Source organism: Phocoena sinus, chromosome X, assembly GCF_008692025.1.
Source record: "Phocoena sinus isolate mPhoSin1 chromosome X, mPhoSin1.pri, whole genome shotgun sequence".
In the NCBI taxonomy this organism is placed as follows: Eukaryota; Metazoa; Chordata; class Mammalia; order Artiodactyla; family Phocoenidae; genus Phocoena; species Phocoena sinus.
Genome location: NC_045784.1, coordinates 89,621,807 through 89,643,523, shown reverse-complemented (window position 1 = coordinate 89,643,523; position 21,717 = coordinate 89,621,807). Strand labels below are relative to the sequence as shown.

Sequence of the window (21,717 nt, the reverse complement as noted above, 5' to 3'; positions counted from 1 at the left end):
GCTGATTTTTCAGCAGAAGCTCAAATGAACGTATTTACAAAGTGGAAACAGACTCACATACTTCGAAAACAAACTCATGGTTACCAAAAGGGAAATGTCGGGGGGAGGCATACATTAGGAGTTTGGGATTAACATATACACACTACTATATATAAAATAGATAATCAACAAGGACCTATTGTATAGCACAGGGAACTCTATTCAATATTCTATAATAACCTATATGGGAAAAGAATCTGAAAAAGAATAGATATATGTATCTGTATAACTGAATCACTTTGCTGTACACCTGAAACTAACACAACATTGTAAATCAACTATACTCAAATATAAAATAAAAATTAAATTAAAAAAAAACTCCATACTACCCAACTTAGCATTTAAAAAAAAGAAAGAAAACTGTCAGAATGTTTAGCAAGATAAATAACTGTAAAGCTCTTAACTTTGGAAGCTTATCTCATTGTAATGAGTGACAGCATTTAGAAATGGTCATTCCTAGACTATTATTTAGGAGATGAAATTAACTCCTCACAATCCATCTGCAATTTTCTTAAACATGGTATGAGTCAGATATCTATTTTTTGCAAGTGAATTGTCAATTATGTGCACATCACTTTTAATAAGCCGTTATCCCCCCTCCAAACCCATTAAAATGATATGTTATTATATACTAAATTCTCATATATACATACTTTATCTGTTTCTGGATTCTCTATTCTATTTAACTGATCTATTTATGCTTTCTTAAACTTACTATTTTAATTGCTACTGTTTTGCAGTAAGTTCAGTCTCAGTTAGACTAAGTCCCCTCTTATTAATGTTTTTTTCCAAAATTTCATTTGCAAAACTGATATATTCACTCATCCATATGAATGTTATAATGTTTATCATGTTGTCTAATTTCTAAAAATTCATATTTTAGCAAATTGGATTACTTATTTATATAATATTGGGAATAACTGATCTTTTTTTCTATGAGATCTTCCAATGCAGAAATATGTTCTGTCTCTCCATTAATTTAGACTATATTTTATGTCCTTCAATAAAATTATATTTTTATATAGGTCTCCTCCCATCTTTGTTAAATGTATTCCAAAGTGTTTTACAGTTTTTCATTGTGGTAAATGGGATAATTTCATTTTTTCCTTTACATATCTAACCGATTATTACTGGTAAAAATAAAAATTATTGAATAGTTTGTATATTTTTATTAAGCTACCTTATCAAATTATCTCATTAGTTCTATTTTTTTTTTGTTGTTTAATCTCTTGGGTTTTCTTGGTATACAATTATACAATCTGAAAAATAAGATTACTTTATCCTCCTTTTCCAATGTTTGTATAGTGTATTTCATTTAATTTTCTTATGGCATCAGCTAGAACCTCCAAAACAATACTGAATAATAGAACTGACAGAGATCATTCCTATCTTGTACGCCATGGATGTAAGGATATACGTATGTTTTCAAGGATGTTTACTGCAATACTTGGATTATTTTTAAAAAACTAGAAAAAATTGAATATCCATCTGAAAAATGGTTGAATAAAGCAAGGTTATATCTAGCCTATGAACTATGATACAGCTATTAAAAATGAATTAGATATATATAGTCAACATTCACATAGTAGGGACCCAGTATATATATACTAACTGAATGAATGAATTTGCACTGACCTATCCATAATGCCCTCAACCACTCCATTATAACCAAGGGCAAACATCTGAAATTAAGATAATTGTGGCAAGAAAAAGGAGGATTCAAACTGGAAGACTTGACTTCATTAACATCAGCCTTTTATCAGCAGAGGTAACTAATGACATAGATATGCGTTTTACCCCAAGGAACGTATTTGTATTTTCATTGCTAATGTCCTATTAAGGTTAGGGAATTCTTTTGTTTAGAAATGGGATAAAGGGACTCTACACTCTTGTGTCAAGTGTTCTCAGTGAATAATGAGGTTGTTCTTGTGTTCTTAGTTCAATAAAGAAAATAATCTTTATCTCTCATTTCAAATATGTTTCCAAAAGCATTAACATAATTGTATATTCTGTTCTAATATTTAAGCCCCATACATAGCGTCAGGAGGAAGTGCTGAAAGTGTAGCCCCTCTCCTCACTTACTTTTGCTAACAGAGTTCAGATAGAGGAGTTACAGCCCCCTTATGCATATCTCTTACATTCCAAGGACAACCAGAATAGGCTTACTCATTCATCTTTATGAACACGCCCCAGTGCCATATGAGCCACCTCTACCTTCCTATTCAGCTGTGATTACCTGCAGGCATGGAAGAATAGTCCTCAAAGGCCTGCCATAACAGGATGGTTGGAAAGTAAACAAGTTTAAAGATTACATATATTTGAAAAGAAGACTGGGAAAAGGATCATGCAACACATACTTTTCACTGTTAAAACACTGGAGATAATACATTGTACATTTCTAACTTTGGATATGCACCAGAATTAACTCCAGACCAATGTGTCCTCCTTTTTTCATTGTTGTAGCCAGAGCAAAATCACTTCATGTTCAGTCTGGTAGGAAATGCACAGACTACAAAGCAAGCAAGGCAGATTATCGAAGTATTGGCTAAAAAGGAAACGTTTTCCTAATATGTCAATCAATTTTTCAAGGATTTACTTAAAACCATGTGTGAAAAATGGGGTTAACAATGCATTTGGGAGCTTCACAGACTCTTTAACTTTTGGTTTTAATTTTTTATCCTGATCCATTTGTATAGTGTAATGGCTAAGTGCAAGGGCCCAGGAGCCAAACTGCAAGTCACAAACAGCTGTGTGACATTTGTTGAGTCACTTAACTTGTCTGAGTCTCCAGTCACGTCTTTTGTAAAATGGGGATAATAATAATACCTACATAAGACATAAGATTGAGACTGAGAAACTAGAAGTTGAGTTAATCCATCTAAAGCACTTAAAATAGAGTCTGGCATATAGTAAGTACTTAATAAATATTACCTATCATTATGCTTATTATTTATCAATTGTAAAATGTTATACAAATATTAAATGTTATTATCCAGGCAGAGCTGGAAAAGCCCTTTGTTTCACCATCATTGGTCCATTTCTAAGAAAGAGTGAGGGTTAGCTTTTTCCAAGGAATAAACTGCTTTGGTAGACAATGACTATGGTGATGTATAGAGATGTGAAGAAAGGAGAAAAAAGAATTTAGTGAAAAGACAGAAATATGAGATAGAATGAACACTGTAAGAGAAAGCTGATGACCTGGAGTTTACTCCTAGCTGCTAAACCTTGAGCTAGTCAACCTCCCTTCCTGAACTATAAAATTGAAATAAAACTTTTTTTACTCATCTTAAAGAAGTGCCTGCAATTGAGGCTGGGTTTAGCTCCAGGTCTATTGCAGGAGAGGTTAGTGATTAAGAAAATGGACTCTGGAACCACACTGCCTTGAATATAAAACGAAGCTTTGTTAGCTGAGTAGCTTTGGACAAATCTCTACATTCCTGTAAGACTCAATTTTTTTCCTCTGTTAAATGATGATAATAGCACCCACCACACAGAGTTGCATTGAGACTTAAGTGAGATAATATAGAGACCAAGCTTAGCACAGCAAATGGCACATAGTAAGTGATTAAGAAATACTAACAAGGCTAGGACTTTCCCTGGTTGTCGAGTGGTTAAGACTCTGTACCTCCACTGCAGGGGGTGCAGGTTTGATCCCTGGTCAGGGAACTAAGATCCCACATGCCATGCAGCATGGCCAAAAAAAAAAAAAAAAAAATTAAAAAAAAAAGAACTACTAACAAGGCTGATGATGGCATGAAGGGTCCCACTAAGTATGGATATTCTATATTTATGCATAATGAACATCATGTTCCTTTTTATGTGTCAGAATATTAAGAAAAAAAAAAGGAGGATGACACTTCACAAAGAGACTTGAGGTTCTAGTTCAGGACATGCTCTTTCTGTCTCTTGTCGAGTTCCCCCAGGTATGAAGATAGAGGAATTTCCAAATGTAAAAGCACCTGACAACTGTAGGAGCTAGGGTTTAGGCTTTCCTGGAAACTGAGGGTCTGCCAGATACTACAGAAACAACCTGTCCTACCTTTTATGTGTGTTTGGTTGCAATAATGTGCATAGTAGTTGTGCAGAAAACCCCCTTGGCCACCTCTGGCCACCATATATAGTCATATATGGTCACCATGGGCCAACCAGTGTGGCTCAGAGGTGGCAGAGGGTGCTCAGTCCTCTTTTAGAACCACAGTGCCCCAGGCTCGCAGCCAGAATATCATAGTTGAAAGGTTGTATGTTTATTTTTCTGCTTCCTGCCCTAGATCCATGCTCTGCCTTTGTCTGACCTACTCTGGGCCCAGAGAAGCTGAAGACTATTGATTCTACCCCATGGTTTTGCTTTCTGAATTCTGTTTGAACTCACATGGTGGGAGGGAAGACACTAGCAAGAAACCAGAAGGCGGGAGTTAAGAGGGGTTAGGGTGTCCATCCTGTCCACTCCCTTTCTGTTTTCCACAGTTAACATGCTCCTCTAAGGCCACAGTTCTTGACAGGCCTGCTCCGCTCCTTCCAGGTTCCAGAGATACAGCTGCTTCCCCTTGCCACTCTAGACCTAGGAGCGGTAATTTACAGCTTTTTCCTTTTTTGGTTCCCTTAACCCTAACCACACTGTAAACAGTTCCTTCATTCAACTCTCATCTGTACAACCTTTGAGTGTGGTTTATTTCCAGATAAACACATTATTTCCAGTGTTCACATATCCTGCACTGGGCCCATTTCTCTCCTCTGCACTGACTGCAGTGGTTCTCACAATATAGACCATGATAATCGTTGTTATTTTTTGTAAGCACCATTCCTTGTAAAGATGGGCCTTTGTTCCTAACAGTGAATAATATTTCTAGGTCCCTCAAATAATTTCTTTCATGTATTATTTCAATCTTTACTCTTCTTCCCATTTGCTCTCATGAGTTGGGGTAAAGGGATATTTTCCTTATTTTTAGTCATTAGAGAAGCTGGGATTGCTTCTGACACCTGCTGATGGAAGTACATGAAAACCAGTAATATATAGGGATCATAGCTCTGAATTATTTAGCTGTGGATCTGCTGATTCTTCTCAGTGAAATATCTAATACCAAAAACTCAAAATAAAATCTCCCCCTTTTTATCTCCCCAAGCCAGCTATTGACTTAGGGTAAAAAAATGCATTTGACATTATGCTGAGTTACCTTGTACCACACAACATCAGGCTCCTGATTGGACTTTTTAAAGTCATCCATGTCTGGGCAGGATATCTCCTTTCTTTTAGTGACTTCAGATTTTTCCAAATAGCGGATCCTGCTATTGTAGCACAGACCTGATTCATTCTCTGCAACAGTCAAGGACATTGACACCTTCATGCAATATGTCGAGTTTCTGTAAGAATAGAGAAATAGAAAATGGCTTTATTGGGTGTTTACACCTATGTTTTTACTCTGTATATTTCAAGAATATTGACTTTTCCACTTAGGACCTTGCCTAGAAATCAGAAACAACATGGAAACAACACAGAAAATTTTTCTACTTCAACTGACATGAAGATATGGAACAAAATGCTAATGTGGACATCTCTGACCATGAGATAGCTACATAGAGCAGCTGTACCCATCTTCTGAAATGTAAAACAGTCAGACTGCTTTCCCAGTGGTAAACGTTGCTATGTTGACAATCTGATAGCAAAAACTTATGAGAAAGTCCATAACTAAGGCTATAGCCATTTCTGGTTTGCCCTTATGGCCAGTCCCTTAACAGGTATTCCAAGGATTGTTAATTTTGCCATTGGTTTCTAAGCCAACATTTTCTTTTATAGGATACATACCAAAAAACAGATCAACAACTTGTATGGGTATAACTGAATCACTTTGTTGTACACCTGTAACTAGCACATCATTGTTAATTAACTATACTCCAATATAAAATAAAAATTAAAAATAAAAACAGATCAACATACAGAAGATACCCGTTAACTCACATAGCTTTTTAAGGTGTTGACTGAGATATGTCAGGGGTCAAATTTGGGTTCCTACAAAGAACAAATCCTAGCAGAGTGGATTAATTTTATTCATCAAAACTAGAATTATAAAGGAATTTCAACATTGAATTTTACCATAAAGCTGCTTTAGAAATTGGACATTAATGGGCTAACCCATAATAGAAGGGTATTTATGAAATTGAATTCTGCCTCCATTTCCCTATGTATATCCCATGACATTTCCCTGCCCTACTCTACCTAGACTCCAGAAGATATCAACCACACAAAAGAAATCTGGAAAGTATGAGGAAGAGATCAGAAGCAGCCTGGTAAGACTCAAAAGAAGGTCAACTGTAAATCTCTTGGTGAGACATTTCAGAATCATATGTGTTCTAAACATCAAGGGATACCTGCTGTTAAAAAACAAAAGTGCCAGGGATAATTCAAAACCGAGTATTTTTACAACTAAGTAAAAACAATCCTGATAAATGGGATTAACATGCCAACCAATAATTTTAAGATGGCCTCAAATGATTGCTACTGTTTGTACTTCATTGAAATTTCACAATATTGAATTTTCACTATATGCCAGACACCATACAAAACACAGGAGTGCAGATGGCTGCTGCCCATTGGGTTTACAAACTAAGTTAATCAAAATGACTGCTACTTGGATTTCTAGTGAAGTTAATTACTGGCAAGTACTCCTGACTATGTGATGCCTGTGTCATCTGAAGATGCACTTCCATTCTGATATTCAGATGTAACCCCATTATACAATGTAGATTGTGAACTATTGCTTTTCTCTCTTCCTCAGTGTAGGTTCTTAGGGTTTAATATAGGCCCACTAGGGATCAAATGTAAGGACATTTAATTCTACTAAGAGATGTTTGACAGCTTCTTTAAGAGCCATGAATCTAAAGCCACCAGAAATGTTTTTAAGTCTCAGCCAATAAGGTAAAATTTGGTTCAATCAATTTGGCTCTTCTTGACTCCATTTTCAATACTTCAGTGCTAAACATGCCCATGTCTTCTTGCTTTCTTTAACATCCTACGTGATGTGGCCTATTGTAACATTCTGTCCTTCACTCATTAGGGTGCAGTCGCAATCGTATTTACTCTGTTTCTTGAATATACTAAGCCTATTTGAGCCATGGTTGTTTATACTTGCTCTTCTCTTTGATTTTCTATCATGTGCTTTTTGTTAAGTGTGAGCAAAGAATTCGTTGTTCTTGTTCATCACTCTATTCCTGGGATCTAAGTTGATAGCAAGGGCTTAGTAAATGTTAGTTGATTAAATGTGTGGGCATCAAAAGGTATGTATTCAAGAGACATGTCTTCTCTGTTCTACTTTTGCATAAACTCATTATGGAACTAACCACCCCATCCCCATTCTACAGATTCATGTGTGTATGTGGCTGGTCAAATATCACATTCCCTGTTTAAATATGACTCAAGATAATTCTGCAGGTATTCTTGTACCACCAGGGTAAGGATTAGCCAAATTTGGTGCATCAGCATACCAGCAAAGAAAAAACTATAATGACTATATCTGGGAGACAAGGAGGACTAGGGTATGTATAGGGGATGGAAGGAAGATAAATGGTCACAGTTTTTAAAAAGTTTTAAATGAAGCAGAAAGAAAATCACCTCTGCTAAGTATGTAAAATATTATGAACAGTTGTTAATGTCACAGACTTTGATCATATCTGTTCCATGGTGTCCATCCATACAGGTGAAAGAGACTTACTTGTTAAATATCTTCCCATTTTTGTGTTACAAACCCAGGGAGAGAGAGCTGTTGTCCAGCAGTCTCAACAATTGAAGTATTAGACAGAATGTACAGTTCCCTGAAAGGAGCTTACTATCCCAGATCTATTTAGTCCTGAGGATAAAATAGGGTAGACTAAGTAAGGGACCAATATAATATAGTGGTTTCAGAACAAAGCACTAGCTTTGAACTAAGATCCACTAGGTTCAACTAGCTCTGTGTCCTTGAGCAAGTTATGTAACATCTCTCAGTCTCAGATTCCTCAGCTGAAAAATGAGGATAAGAAATCCTTTATGGTGGCTCCACTGGAGTTTGGAGGAGGAAGCTCTTTTATTATACAAACTTAAGCAAAAACAAGTTTACTGTTTTCAGTTGGAATGGTTATAATATCTGACCTCTCCAGGCTGCTGTAACTATTAAGCAAATATAAAATATATAACACAGCATCTGACCCATAGTAAATATTTAATAGACTGCCATTAGAATTGTTATTACCGCTTATATTAGTTCCTACATATATTGTTGATAAATTAATAATTATAATTTATATGTGATGTAGTAATTGTGAACAATCACCAGTATAATAAAAACAATACATTGGCAGTGATGGGTTAAGATATGCCACTGGCCTGGGGTGCCACTTGAGAGAAAAGAGTCTAGAAGAGGTCAGTTAGGCAAAAGGCCTAGTACCAGTGCGCCATGAAGGTCTGAAAGGATCAAAAAGATATACTATATGGGAACATATGTATATGTATAGCTGATTCACTTTGTTATAAAGCAGAAACTAACACACCATTGTAAAGCAATTATACCCCAATAAAGATGTTTAAAAAAAAAAAAGATATACTGACCTAGGCACAAAAAGAAGTTAATCAAGAGAAAGCAACTAAGGCAAGAAGGAACTTCCAGGTACTGTGAATACCAGCTACTAGGCAAAGGCCAGAACTTTGGATGTCGAATTGTTAGTAAGAGTTCCACTAAGTCTTTTGCAAGTTTCCTAGACAAACACCTTCTATAATAAAGCTCAGACCCCTAGGCAAGGTTTCGTGTTCCCTCTCCAAAATGCCCAAAGTATACACTATGTAGGTCATGCCAGCAGCACTTTCATTAACTTGGGATGAGGATGAGGGCAGGGAACCCACCCTGGGAATGGCTGATAGGTTGAAGGAAGAAATATTCTCTAACCCTTATCCACAAACAATCTTGACCAGGGCTCTGCATGAATTCACTCTTGCTCTGGTCTTTACCGTGTAAAAGCCTGCTGACAGATTGCTTGTTACCCCATGAGCAAGCCCTAGTATGAAGTCCTTGATGACGACCAAATTCTCCGGAACTCAAGACAAGCCCTGGTGTGAGTCCTGTTGTTTCCATTGCTGACTTGGGGGAGGTGTGATCAAGGATGCCTGACAGTCTGAGACTCAGATTGATTTTGATTAGTTGTGTAATCCAGCCCTGGCACAGTTCCTGTTAACAATCTTGCATTATATAGATTTTACTTTGAAAAATGCCGCAGGCCAGTTCTATTTAAAATGTTTCCTACAACTGGGACCTAAAAATGTTACTTTTCTTTCATTAGGTACAATTAGAGCTGTGCAAGTTTGAGGAGGCAGACTGACGAGTGTGCAAGAATGGGAATTGTACTTTTTTCTGTCCTCCCTTCACATCCTGAGGGGGACAAGGAGCACATTCAGGCTCAACATGAGCAAAGGGTCTTCACAGTGATGTTGCAGCAATGCCTTACAATTGTATACATTTGTAATCTTTCAAGTATTTCCATATCTCTTGTCTTACTTAATTCTGGCAATAATCCAGGAAAAGGTGCATGGTAAGTATCATCTACATTTTGTATAGGAGTAAAACAGAGAGGATAAATAACTTAGTCAAGATCATATAGCTGGTCAGTGGCTTAGAACCAAGGTTCTGGCTGTTAGCCCCTGGCCACTCTCAGAATTTGGTGCTATCAGCTGAACTAACTCATGGTTATCCACACCAACTTGGGGATGCTCACAGAAAGAAATGCAGATGTGTAAAGATAACACTTAAAGAACACTGTTATTAAAATGCACAGCACAGAATTTTCAAATTTGTAAATAAACCTTGCTTTCTATTCCAAAGGTTTAATGTTAGTTACTTTAGGTCATAATTTATACACTTTTTTTGCAGAAATATTTCTAAGAGACAATGTTGATCATCTTGGGTTCCCTAAGGGGAAAAGTGAGACCTAGGGTTTAAAACATACATGAGAAATACAGATGCCCCTTTCCAATTCCCATTTATAAAACATGCTAATATTATAAAATCTAAAGTTGTATTTCAAAATATGAGTTTAAGTGCATTTGCTGTATCACCAGGGCTAACCTACTGAAAATAAACTAAATAAATTAGGGAATTCTTTCATATCTAAGAGCAGAAGCCCAGAAAATATGTGTCAGGATATAGTTGAAACTTTTCTAATGGTTCCTTCAACTGTCTTATCTTCATTTCAAAATACTTTCCTTGAAAATCACAGAACTATCTAATGGTTAGTAAACTAAAACCAAGTTTGTTTTCTGATATTTTTGAAATGTGAATTGACCACTATGCATAACTATCAATTAATCAATCTACCATTACTGGATAATATTGTCCTCAAACCAAAAGAACTATGAACTGATATTATACCAAATTCAGGGAAGGGAAACAAATGAATAAACAAACAGGATATTAGGCCCTTTGGTGAATTCCATTTCTTGAGAATCATTATAAAATAAGAAGATTTTACTGAAAAACATATTTGTGTGGAAAAGGAGACTTTCAGATGAGTGCAGAAATAAGTACATATAACTGCAAACATGAAATGTTAATACTTTAAAAGACCAAGAGGAGAAAAAATGGGGGAGGATATGAATTACTAATATCAGAAATAAAAGAGGGGACATACAAATCCCATGAATACTAAAAGGATAACATAGGAATATTGTGAACAGCTCTATGCCCACAAATCTGATAACCTAGATGAAATGGACCAATTTTTTGAAAGGCAGAATCTGCCAAAACTCATACAAGAAGAATCAGACAATATGAATAGACGTATAGCTATTAAAGTAATTGAATAGATAATTAATAACCTTCCAAAACAGAAAGCACCAGGCCCAGATAGATTCACTGGTAAATTCTATCAAATATTTAAGAAAGAAATTATATCAATTCTCTATAATCTCTATCAGAAGATAGAAGCAGAAGGAATACTTTCTAACTCATTCTATGAGGCCATCATTACCCTAATACCAAAACCAAAGACATTAAAAGAAAACTGCAGACCAATATTTCTCATGAACATAGATGCAAAATCCTCAACAAAATGTTAGCAAATCAAATCCAGTAATGTATAAAAAGAATTATACACCACAACCAAGTGAGATTTATCCTGGTTCGACATTCAAAAAGCAATTAATGGGGCTTCCCTGGTGGCGCAGTGGTTGAGAGTCCGCCTGCCGATGCAGGGGACACGGGTTCGTGCCCTGGTCTGGGAAGATCCCACATGCCGCGGAGCAGCTGGGCCCGTGAGCCATGGCCGCTGAGCCTGCGCGTCCGGAGCCTGTGCTCCGCAACGGGAGAGGCCACAACAGTGAGAGGCCCGCGTACCGCAAAAAAAAAAAAAAAAAAAAAAAAAAGCAATTAATGTAATCCATCATATCAACAAGCTAAAGTAGAAAAAAATCACATGATCAGATCAGTAGACACAGAAAAAGCATTTGACAAAATCCAAAACGCATTCATAATAAAAACTCTCAGTAAACTAGGACTAGAGAGGAAATTCCTCAACTTGATAAAGAATATCTACAAAAAACCCTACAGCTAACATACTTAGGGTGAGAAACTAGAAGCTTTCCGACAATGACCAGGAATAAGGCAGTATGTCCTCTCTCACTACTCTTTTTCAACATTATACTGGAAGTCCTAGTTAATGCAGTAGACAAGAAAATTCATAGATTACATGATTTTCTATGTAGAAAATCTGAAAGAACTGACAAAAAATATGCCTGGAACTAATAAGCATTTATAGCAAGGTTGCAGGGTATAAGGTTAATACACAAAAGTCAATTGCTTTCCTATATGTCAGAAATGAACAAGTTTTAAATTTGAAATTAAAATCACAATACCATTTATATTTTAGAAAACCCTAAATGAAACACATAGATATATATCTAACAAAATATTTACAAGATCTATATGATGATAATTACAATACTGAGAAGAACAAAGCTGGAGGACTGACACTACCTGACTTCAAGGTCTACTATCAAGCTATAGTAATTAAGGCATTGTGATAATGGGAAAATAATAGACAAATAGATCAATGGAATAGAATGTTGAGCCTGGAAAGAAATCCACATAAATATAGTCAACTGATCTTTTTTTTTAAACATCTTTATTGGAGTTGCTTTACAATGGTGTGTTAGTTTCTGCTTTACAACAAAATGAATCAGTTATATATATACATATGTTCCCATATCTCTTCCCTCTTGCATCTCCCTCCCTCCCACCCTCCCTATTTTTTTAATCTGAGAAATCTTTCCTTTGCCTTCATTTTTAAAAAACTTATTTTATTTTTGGCTGCGTTGGGTCTTCTTTGCTGCATGGGGGCTACACTTTCCCTAGTTGCAGCAAGCGGGGGCTACACTTCCTTGCAGTGCACGGGCTTCTCATTGCAGTGGCTTCTCTTGTTGTGGAGCATGGGCTCTAGGCTCATGGGCTTCAGTAGTTGTGACTCGTGGGCTCTAGAGCTCAGGCTCAGTAGTTGTGGCACACGGGCTTAGTTGCTCCGCAGCATGTGGGATCTTCCCGGACCAGGGCTCGAACCCGTGTCCCCTGCATTGGCAGGAGGATTCTTAACCACTGAACCACCAGGGAAGCCCTCAACGGATCTTTGGCGAAGAAGCAAAGGCAATACAATGGAGCAAAGACAGTCTTTGCAACAAATGGTACTGGAACAACTGCACATCCACATGCAAAAAAAAATGAATCTAGACACAGATCCTTACGCCCATCACTAAAAGTAACTCAGCATGGGTCACAGACCTAAATATAAAATGCAAAACTATAAAACTCCTAGAAGACAACATAGAAGAAAACCTAGATGACATTGGATATGGCAATAATTTTTTTAAATTACAACACCAAAGGCATGATCCATGAAAGAAATAATTGATAAGCTGAACTTCATTAAAATGAAAAACTTCTGCTCTACCAAAAACAGTATCAAAAGAATTAGAAAACAAGCCACAGACTGGGAGAAAATATTTGCCAGACACATCTAATAAAGTTATCCCAAATACACAAAGAATTCTTAAAACTTAACAATAAGAAAATAACCCGACATAAAAATGAGCCAAAGACCTTAACAGACACCTCACCAAAGGAGGTACACAGATGGCAAATAAGCATTTGGAAAGATGTACATCATATGTCATCAGGGAAATGCAAATTAAAGCAATGAGATACTATTGTACACCTACCAGAATGGCCAAAATCCAGAACAAGTGACATCACCAAATGCTGGTGAGGATGCAGATCAACAGGAACACTCATTCGTTAATGGTAGGAATGCAAAATGGTACAGCCACTTTGCAAGATAGTTTGACAATTTCTTACAAATCGAAACATACTCTTACCATGTGATTTAGTATTCATGTTCTTTGGTATCCATCCAAAGGAGTAAAGAAATTATGTCCACACAAAAACCTGCACATAGACATTTATAGCAGTTTTGTTCATAATTACCAAAACTTAGAAGCAACCAAGATGTCTTTCAGTTAGGTGAATGGATAAACTGTGGTACATCTAAGACAATGGCATATTATTTAGTGCTAAAAAGAAATGAGCTATCAGGCCAGGAAAGATATGGAGGAACCTTAAATACATGTTACTAAGAAAGAAAAAAAAAAGACACTCTATAAAGGCTACATACTGCAGGATTCCAACTATGTGACCTTGTAGAAAAGGCAAATCTATGGAGACAATAAAAGATCGGTGGTTGCCAAGATTTGGGGGGAGGTATGAATAGGTAGGGTACTGAGGATTTTTAGGGTAGTGAAAATACTCGTTATGATACTATAACTGTAGATACATGTCACTATACATTTGTCCAATCCCATAGAATGTACAATGCCAAGAGTGAACCACAATGAAAACTATGGACTTCGGGTGATAATGATGTGTCAATGTAGGTTAATCAATTGTAACAAATGTTCCACTCTGATGAGAGATGTTGATAATGGTGTATGCACGTATGTGGGCAGGAGGTATATGGGAAATCTCTGTATCTTCCTCTCAATTTTATCATGAACCTAAAACTTCTCTGAAAAATAAAGTCTCTTTTCAAGAAAAGACCAAGAGGGCCAAAGCTCTGACCAATTTCTTGATATTATCATTTTATGAAGAGCCACAACCTTTTAGATGAATTCATATGACATTTTTGAGAAACTTCTATGTGCCATGCTTGATTGGATATATTAAAAAAAGCAGATGTAAACTTAACACAATAACAAAAAATATCTGTGCTATAATAAGTTGAGGGAATACAAGATCTTTTGAAAATTTCACTTTTCTACTTTTCAGTCCATAAGCAAATAACCTTATTTATAGTTGTGAAGAGTTCAGGGATTTTTGTGTTTTTTGTTTGTTTTTTAATAAACAATGTTATCTTTCATGGGTGACATCTCTAGTCTATAATAATGTCAATATAATAGGTTTGAATTTATGTACATTTGTTCCAATTGGCAGAAACACAGTTAATAAACAAACAAGGATTCATTGGAGGTGTGAACAGGGAATACTTTATTAACTTCTCCCCTGCTGAAATGAACACTCAACGTTTGGAATGACATTGATAATCTCCAACCCAGGACTATTCAAACATAATTTCCTAATGGTTCTTGATGCAGTCCAAGAAAAGGTCAACCCAGGGACTTGAACTGAACTGGACTTGAGAATTCTCACTGCTTGGGAACGTGGCCACTACAGTCAGAGAGGCTTCATTTCAAATCCCTACTCTATCATGCCCTAACCATGGATCTTTAGACAGGTCACTGAGCTTCATTTTTGTATATGTAAAATGTGAATAATAAAAGTTATCCTAATAGGGTTGTTTTGTTACACAAGTGTTAAAAACCATGTAGGGTCTGAGATTTTTACCATACTTCCAATTTTCATGGGTGTTGGTAGAAGACAAGAGACTCTTGGGTCAGAAACAATGGACAGTTAATTATTCACAGCAATAGAAATAGCCAGAATATCAGCATTTGTTTTGCTTCCCCAAACCCAGTTCCCACAAGGCAATACAAAGAGGGCCAGATGACACCAGCACAAGCAGTAGGCTGCATTACAGGACAGGAATCCCAAGCTTAGGAGGCACAACTCTTTAATAATGGGACACAGGCATGCCTGCCTTTTGCTCCAGAGGGAGATACTATCTATATTTTCCAAGGCTGCAAGCAAAACTGTCAGTTGCTCTGATGGGAGGAGCAATTTCTACCTTTTACGACTGTTCTCTATACATACATCCCTGAAAAGATAATCTGGGACAAGGGACAGTGCCTCTGTGCATAAGCCATGCAGAAATGCAAGAGATCCATAGGGAATTGTCTCTCAACAATGAGTTAATTTAAAGCTCTTAGCCCAGTACCTGACATGTGGTAAGTGCTCCATAGAAAGTAACCCCCTCTTACATCATCACCACTGTATAATTAATACATTATCCACTGACTCCCAAACCAAACTGTAAAGTAAATCTAGATGCTTTGTTTTGTTGTTTAAAGAAAGAGTAGCCAATGGACCAGGTTACAATAGAAATTATATATATTCTAAAAACTACTGGCTCAAGATAAAAATTTGTTATCAAAATATCATTCACCCTGAATTCAAAAAAACCTATAATTTATCTGGGGGTGGAGTAGTTAAGTCTGATACCTACTCAATAAAAAAATTGTCTGTGTGTGTGCGTGTGTGTGTGTGTGTGTGTGTGTGTGTGTAAAATAACCCACTCATAGATCACTGAGAATTTTGGATCTTTCCTGTGGCAAGTTCGTCACCATTCTCAAGGAAAGCAATTGCAATCTGCCACCTAGGGGTGTGGGTAACTAGTTAAAAATCTGTTGCCAGTGGCTGACTGACATGTGGGTAAAGGTAAGGGAATAATCAAGGGAAATTCAAAAGATTCCCCGCCACTATCATAACCCACAACATGTTACGAGTGACCCCTGATTTATTGTTTGGTTGAAGACAATTTTTCACTGACTATAACTACAGTTGAACAGTGAGGAGGTTAGGGGTGCCAATGCTCTGTGCAATCATAAATCCACATATAACTTATAGTTGGCCCTCCATATAAATGGTTCCTCCATCTGTGGTTCTGCATCCATGATTCAACCAACTGTGGATTGTGTAATACTGTAGTATTTACTATTGAGAAAAACTGGCACCTATGTGGACCCATGCAGTTCAAACCCATGTTGTTCAAAGGTCAACTGTATTTCTTACTTCTTCACTGCTTCCTATTTAGATTACACTGATATTTTTGTATCTGTCAAAAAGTAGTTTTATAATTATTCTTATAATATTCACAAAAGTTTTGCTTTATCGCCCAAGTTACATTGTAAATACTTCAAAAGCACCGAGCTTCCTTTATATGTGGTTATCTTGCTCCTCATACAGTAGCCAGAAAATTCTCTCTATCTTTGTGTTGACAATTATATAAGTTAGTTGTCTTAGCAACTAAGCTGTCATACCCTATGCCTCCATGATCTATTCTCTGATCCCTGCCTACCCACCATAACTGTCACTGTCAGAGGTCTTAAAAGACTGGTAAACATTCAAAATTTCTGCATGCTGCTATAACTTCACTCTATGACCCACTAACATTTGGTTTCTTCCCCATAATTCTTTTGAATTTCTATCATTAGACTCAAGGACATCTTACTAGCCAAATCTAATGACCTCTTGTGCACCCTCAGCCTATCTTACCTCCATGCATAGTTTGAAACTTGTAACTCTCCTTCAACTTTCTAAATCTCTTGTTACTTCTAAGATATCTCTCACTTAGGATTGTCTACTTCTCCAACCACTCCTTATAACTCTACTGCTGGCTTTTCTTCCCTGAGCTATCTCCAAAATGTTAGCCATCTTCCCCTAGGCCTCAGGTTTCCTGCCTCTGTTTTGTTTGCTTGCTTATTTGTGTTTTTCTTCTCTCCCTCCAAACTTCATCTCCAGAAATTTTGTTCAAGCACTAGATTCCAACCACAAACTAAGTGCTGAAGACATCCAAATGTATAATATTTTTCTCTAGTTCTATCCTCTCTCTTAAGATCCAGCCTAGTACCTCCATCTAACTATGATTCCATATTACTGTCATGAAGGCACTTATCAGTCCCAAACTGAACTTAGTACCTCTTGCCTACAGTCTGTTATTCCTCCTGTATTATCTATCATGATTAGAGGCATCACTAACCACACTACCTAATTGCTCAAGTCAGATGCCTCAAAGTCATCTCCACTCCACCTCTCCATACTTATTTCCCTTATACAATTGGCTAACAAGTTTCGCTAATTCTATTTCAAAATTCTCTCCTTATCTGATATTTCACCTAGGTCCTGTCACAGTTCAAGCCCTAATAGTGTCTTGCCTGTACTACTAAAGTAGGATCTTAACAGGTTTCCCTGTCTTCATTTTCTCCCTCCCCTAATCCTTTGGCCAAAAGAAATTATTTATCTTTTATTTCCTAAAAGTGTTTATAAGCAGAAGTGGAAGGATGGTAGCATACAGAGGGAAGTGATCACAAGCTGAAGTTCACATTTAAAGTGTTATAAAAGGAATAAAAAAGGTAGGGCAAAAGATGTTCTGAGGCTAGAAGAAGGGACGGCAAAGAAGTAAACAGGTAAGCTATAAAACTGTCGATGAGAGTGGACAGTGGCAGAAAGGAAGAGGTCGAGGGAGGAAAGCTAGGGATCTGTCCTAGGCACTCTGTTTTTCTTGTTCTATATCCTCTCCCTGGGTTATTTTAACCACTGCTTCAAATCCAGCTTCCACTTCTCAATACTACATCTCCAGCCCTGATGTCTCTCCTAAGGTCTAGACTCACACATCTAACTGCTATAGGGTATCTCAACTGGTATGTGCCACAGTCTCCGTATGTCTAAAAGTTGAACCCACCACAAACAGTTTCTCCTTCATTCTCCATATAAGTATACAGCATCACTATCAACGTAGTTCCCTATAGTAGAAACCTGGGAATTACCCTACTCATTCTCTCATCCCTGCCCCTCTCTGGCATTCCCATGAATTCTACCTAGCAAAAAGCTCTGTTCATGTACCACTCCATCCCAAATTCCACTGCCCTTAGTTTACGTTTTGAATTACTGTGGCATCCCCCTAATGGGTCTCCCTGACTCCAGTATCTCCCCTTTCTTCACCATTCCAATTTCTACATTATGCTTTGAATGCTCTTTCTGCAGAAGTCCCTCGAGAACAAGGGAAAACATGAACCCCTCCCACTAAGGTCTGATAATTAAAATACAAAAATTGAAATGGAAAGAAGACACATGATAACATTTTTAAAGAGAGCTAAAACAGTGGGATTTATACCTCTGGTACTTAACCACCTTCTTATGTAATACTTTAATGCCTGATTTATCATTTTTTTTTCTCTGTCACTATCTGATATAAACCCTTAAAGAATAAATGTTGTCTTTTTCAAACTAGTTCATAGAACAGAATATAATGCTCATATAACGAATAAGGAATGTCTGATTTTTCAGATGGAAAAATAAGTTAAAACCCACGAGTGTCTCTGCATGGCTAGTCCCTTGGGTACATAAATAAGGGGTGAGAAGAAAATAGAGACAGCTAGCCTGAGATGAGACCTAACATCAAGCCAAGTAATTTGTCACATGAAGCCATCAATTTTTTTTAAGCTTGAGCGTAATGTGATCATAGGAAAGGTTAGGAGGATATTAGGAATTAGAAAGAGATTAAAGTCAGGGAGATAATTTATAAAGCAACAGGGGCATTCCCTAAATGGGAATGGATGTCAAAAAAAGTTCCTTAGGTATTAGCAATAAGACTTGGTGACTGATTTGATTGTTATTAAAGGGAGGTAGTCTTGGTGATTTTGAGATTTCTATACTGAACAACACAGGGATATAGGAGGAAAATCATTTCTTGGGGAAAAGGTTGACTTATGAACATTTGAATTTGGGATATCTATGGGACACACAGGAAACATGAATCTAGATCAGGAGTTAGCAAACTACAGGCCAAATCCTACCAGTTGTCTGTTTCTATAAATAAAAATTTGCTGGAACATAGCTACTTCTTCAAGTATTGCTTATGATTGCTTTTGTGCTACAAGTAGTTGGGACAGAGGTCTTTTGCTTACAAAGTCTCAAATAATTACTATATGGCCCTTTAAAGAAAGTTTCCTGACCAAGTATCAGAATCTGGCTGTGTCTAGAACAGGACCTACAGAACCTTCCTAGCAAGGGGGGCGCCAGAGGCTACTGAGAGGTTGGGGCTGTTTCCTGTTCTAGAACATTCCATCTCTAGGAGGGGAGGGCCCCCTGAGTGGGACAAACCATTATGGTGGTGGTGGTGGGAGGGTGTTTGAGACATTTTGTACTTGATTACAAGCACTTCACATTCTTGGCTCTGAATCTTTTCTGACCACTCCTGTTTCTTCCCACCTTCAAAGACTTTCAACAGTGTAGGGGGTTCTCTTATGCCCTGGAGTTTTCGGGAATCTTCCTCATGCACCCCTCCCACCCCCCACTGTTTCTGGAAGTTGGAACAGTCCCATGTTACTCTGACTTGGTCCCTGGCCCGTCCCCCGACCTGCCCCCAGTCCCGTGCCCGCCCCCCACCACAGTCCTGTTTGCCGCCCCACCCCCAGAACAGGTCTCAGATCTGCTCACTTCTCTCCAAGAGCCGGTTGCAAATGGACCAGGCCTGGCCACTGACAGTGGGACCGGGACAGAAGGAGCAGGTGAGGAGGAAGAAGAGGCAGGGGCCACTGCTCCTACTGCAGCCACTTCTGGAGCCACAGGAGGAGGAGGAAGACAGAAGGACGTGGAAGGGTCAGAAGCTGCCGAGGGAGCAGAGGAGCTGCGTGGAGACCTTATGCAGCTTCTCAGAGTTGAGAACCAGAAAATTTACACCTCTGGTGGGCAGAGGGAGGGAGATCTCAGGTCCGTGGACACAGTCATGCTTTATTTATCTGGGATAGCAAAGTCCAGGTCCACAGCCTCATAGGAACCCCCTCCTGTCCAGCTCCCTGCCTCATTCCCATCCTCACACTCACGCCCCTTATTCCCCTTCCCAGACGCACCCACGTCCTCCCCACCAGCAGCGCCGTTCACAGCAGGAGCTCCATCTCAGATGTCTCCCTGCTGGGGGCCCTCTGATTCTAGCTTGTGGTCTGATGTGGGGGGCCAGGGAATGGGCCCTCAAGAACCACAAAGAGACGGGAGGGGCTCTGATCACCACCAGCAGGGGAGACCTCCAGTACTTCAAAGGCCAGGGGAGAAAACTTGCTTCCACTGTGGGAGGGGAATCTGGCTATAAAACCCTTGAATTCAGAAATGTGAAACAGAATATAAATGTACCCTGATGAGAAATTTTCAGAGGGAGGGGGAGGGGTGGGGGAGGGCTTGGGAAGAGTGGAAGGAAAGGGTGGGTGGGTGGGTGAATGGGGCAAGGGAGCTGTGAGAGAGGAGGGGAAATGGGGTGGAAAGTAGGGTATGGGGTGGTGGCTGGGGAAGTTGTAGATTGGGGGCTTATGGAGAGAGACCTAGAGAGACAGACGTGTTCTGATGACCGTCTTTGTGTTCCAGAGCACTAGTACTCGACACCCCAGAACTACTGCCGCTTCTGTGTGTGCCTCTCCCCAACTCTAGCATCTGGTGGACCTGGGCAGACAGTATATAACACCCTTGTCTCTGCTTCCCCCCCCACCCCTGAAACTAGACTGTAGATGACTGGAGCACGAGTGGACATTTGACCCATCCTGAGTCAAACAGATCCTCACACTAGAGAATCTGAACAGAGAGGCAGATTTCATGGCCAGGATGGTGTCGGGCAATGAAGCAGTGGGGCAGATTGCATAGCCAGGGTGGTGTCGGGCAATGAAGCAGTGGGGCACTGGGAGTCGGGGGCAAGGTCGGGGTCATGGACACCGAGGCCACAGCTGAGGCCTGGCCTTGGCTGTGGGGGAACAGAACCGTGTGCTCTACAAAGGCCTAGTGCCCTTTAGAGAATCACAGTCTGAGGCCCCAGGGAGCAGAGAGACAGAAAAGCAGAGAGGAGTTGATCCCATGACCCCAGACATGCAGAGTGTCAGCCCTACCACTTTTCACTTCCTGCAGTTGTGCTGAGTGAAAATCCACTTTACACAGATCCTTTTTTCTTTAAGCTAACTTCACAGGGTTCTTGGTCTGGGCAACCAGATTATTGCCAAGCCAGAAATTTACACCAGAAGAGCAGTTGCAAACCACAAACCGTCAAAGAAAATGTTGGAACTGGCAGGGGAGGTGCATCAGGGAGTGATGAGTAGTGGGGATTCCTGCATCCCAAGTCTCCAGCAATGAACTGGACAGGAAGCTCATTCATGTTCTGGGTGAGTTATATCATGAGAAACAGGCCTGGGGTTAACCCCTGGCTTACAACAGGGCCACCCCTAAAGGAATCCTTCAGGGCTGCATACAGAGGACGCTAGCACCAGCTGCAGACGAGGACTACTATAGTTTTTCAGCCCCATGACAGGAGAATCCTCCCCAGTCCCCAGTGGGCAGAACTGGGGACAGATCTGAACAGGGAACTTGTGCCACTGCCAAGGAGGCTAGTCAGCAACTTGACAGTGCCTGGAGGGTTTGCTGGTCTAGACCACTGACCACAGTATTTTGCCATCCTGAGATTTTCTCTCTC

The 21,717-nt window shown here is 38.9% G+C and overlaps 1 protein-coding gene across 1 annotated transcript in view; it reads right to left on the bottom strand.

Moving 5' to 3' along the window:
• Positions 1-21,717, bottom strand: part of IL1RAPL2 (interleukin 1 receptor accessory protein like 2) — a 1,092,642-nt gene that overhangs the window by 503,300 nt on the left and 567,625 nt on the right. Inside the window, exon 3 of the mRNA XM_032620989.1 lies at positions 5,211-5,397. Within this exon, the coding sequence (XP_032476880.1) occupies positions 5,211-5,397 (187 nt within the window). The remainder of the gene's footprint in view (positions 1-5,210; positions 5,398-21,717) is intronic.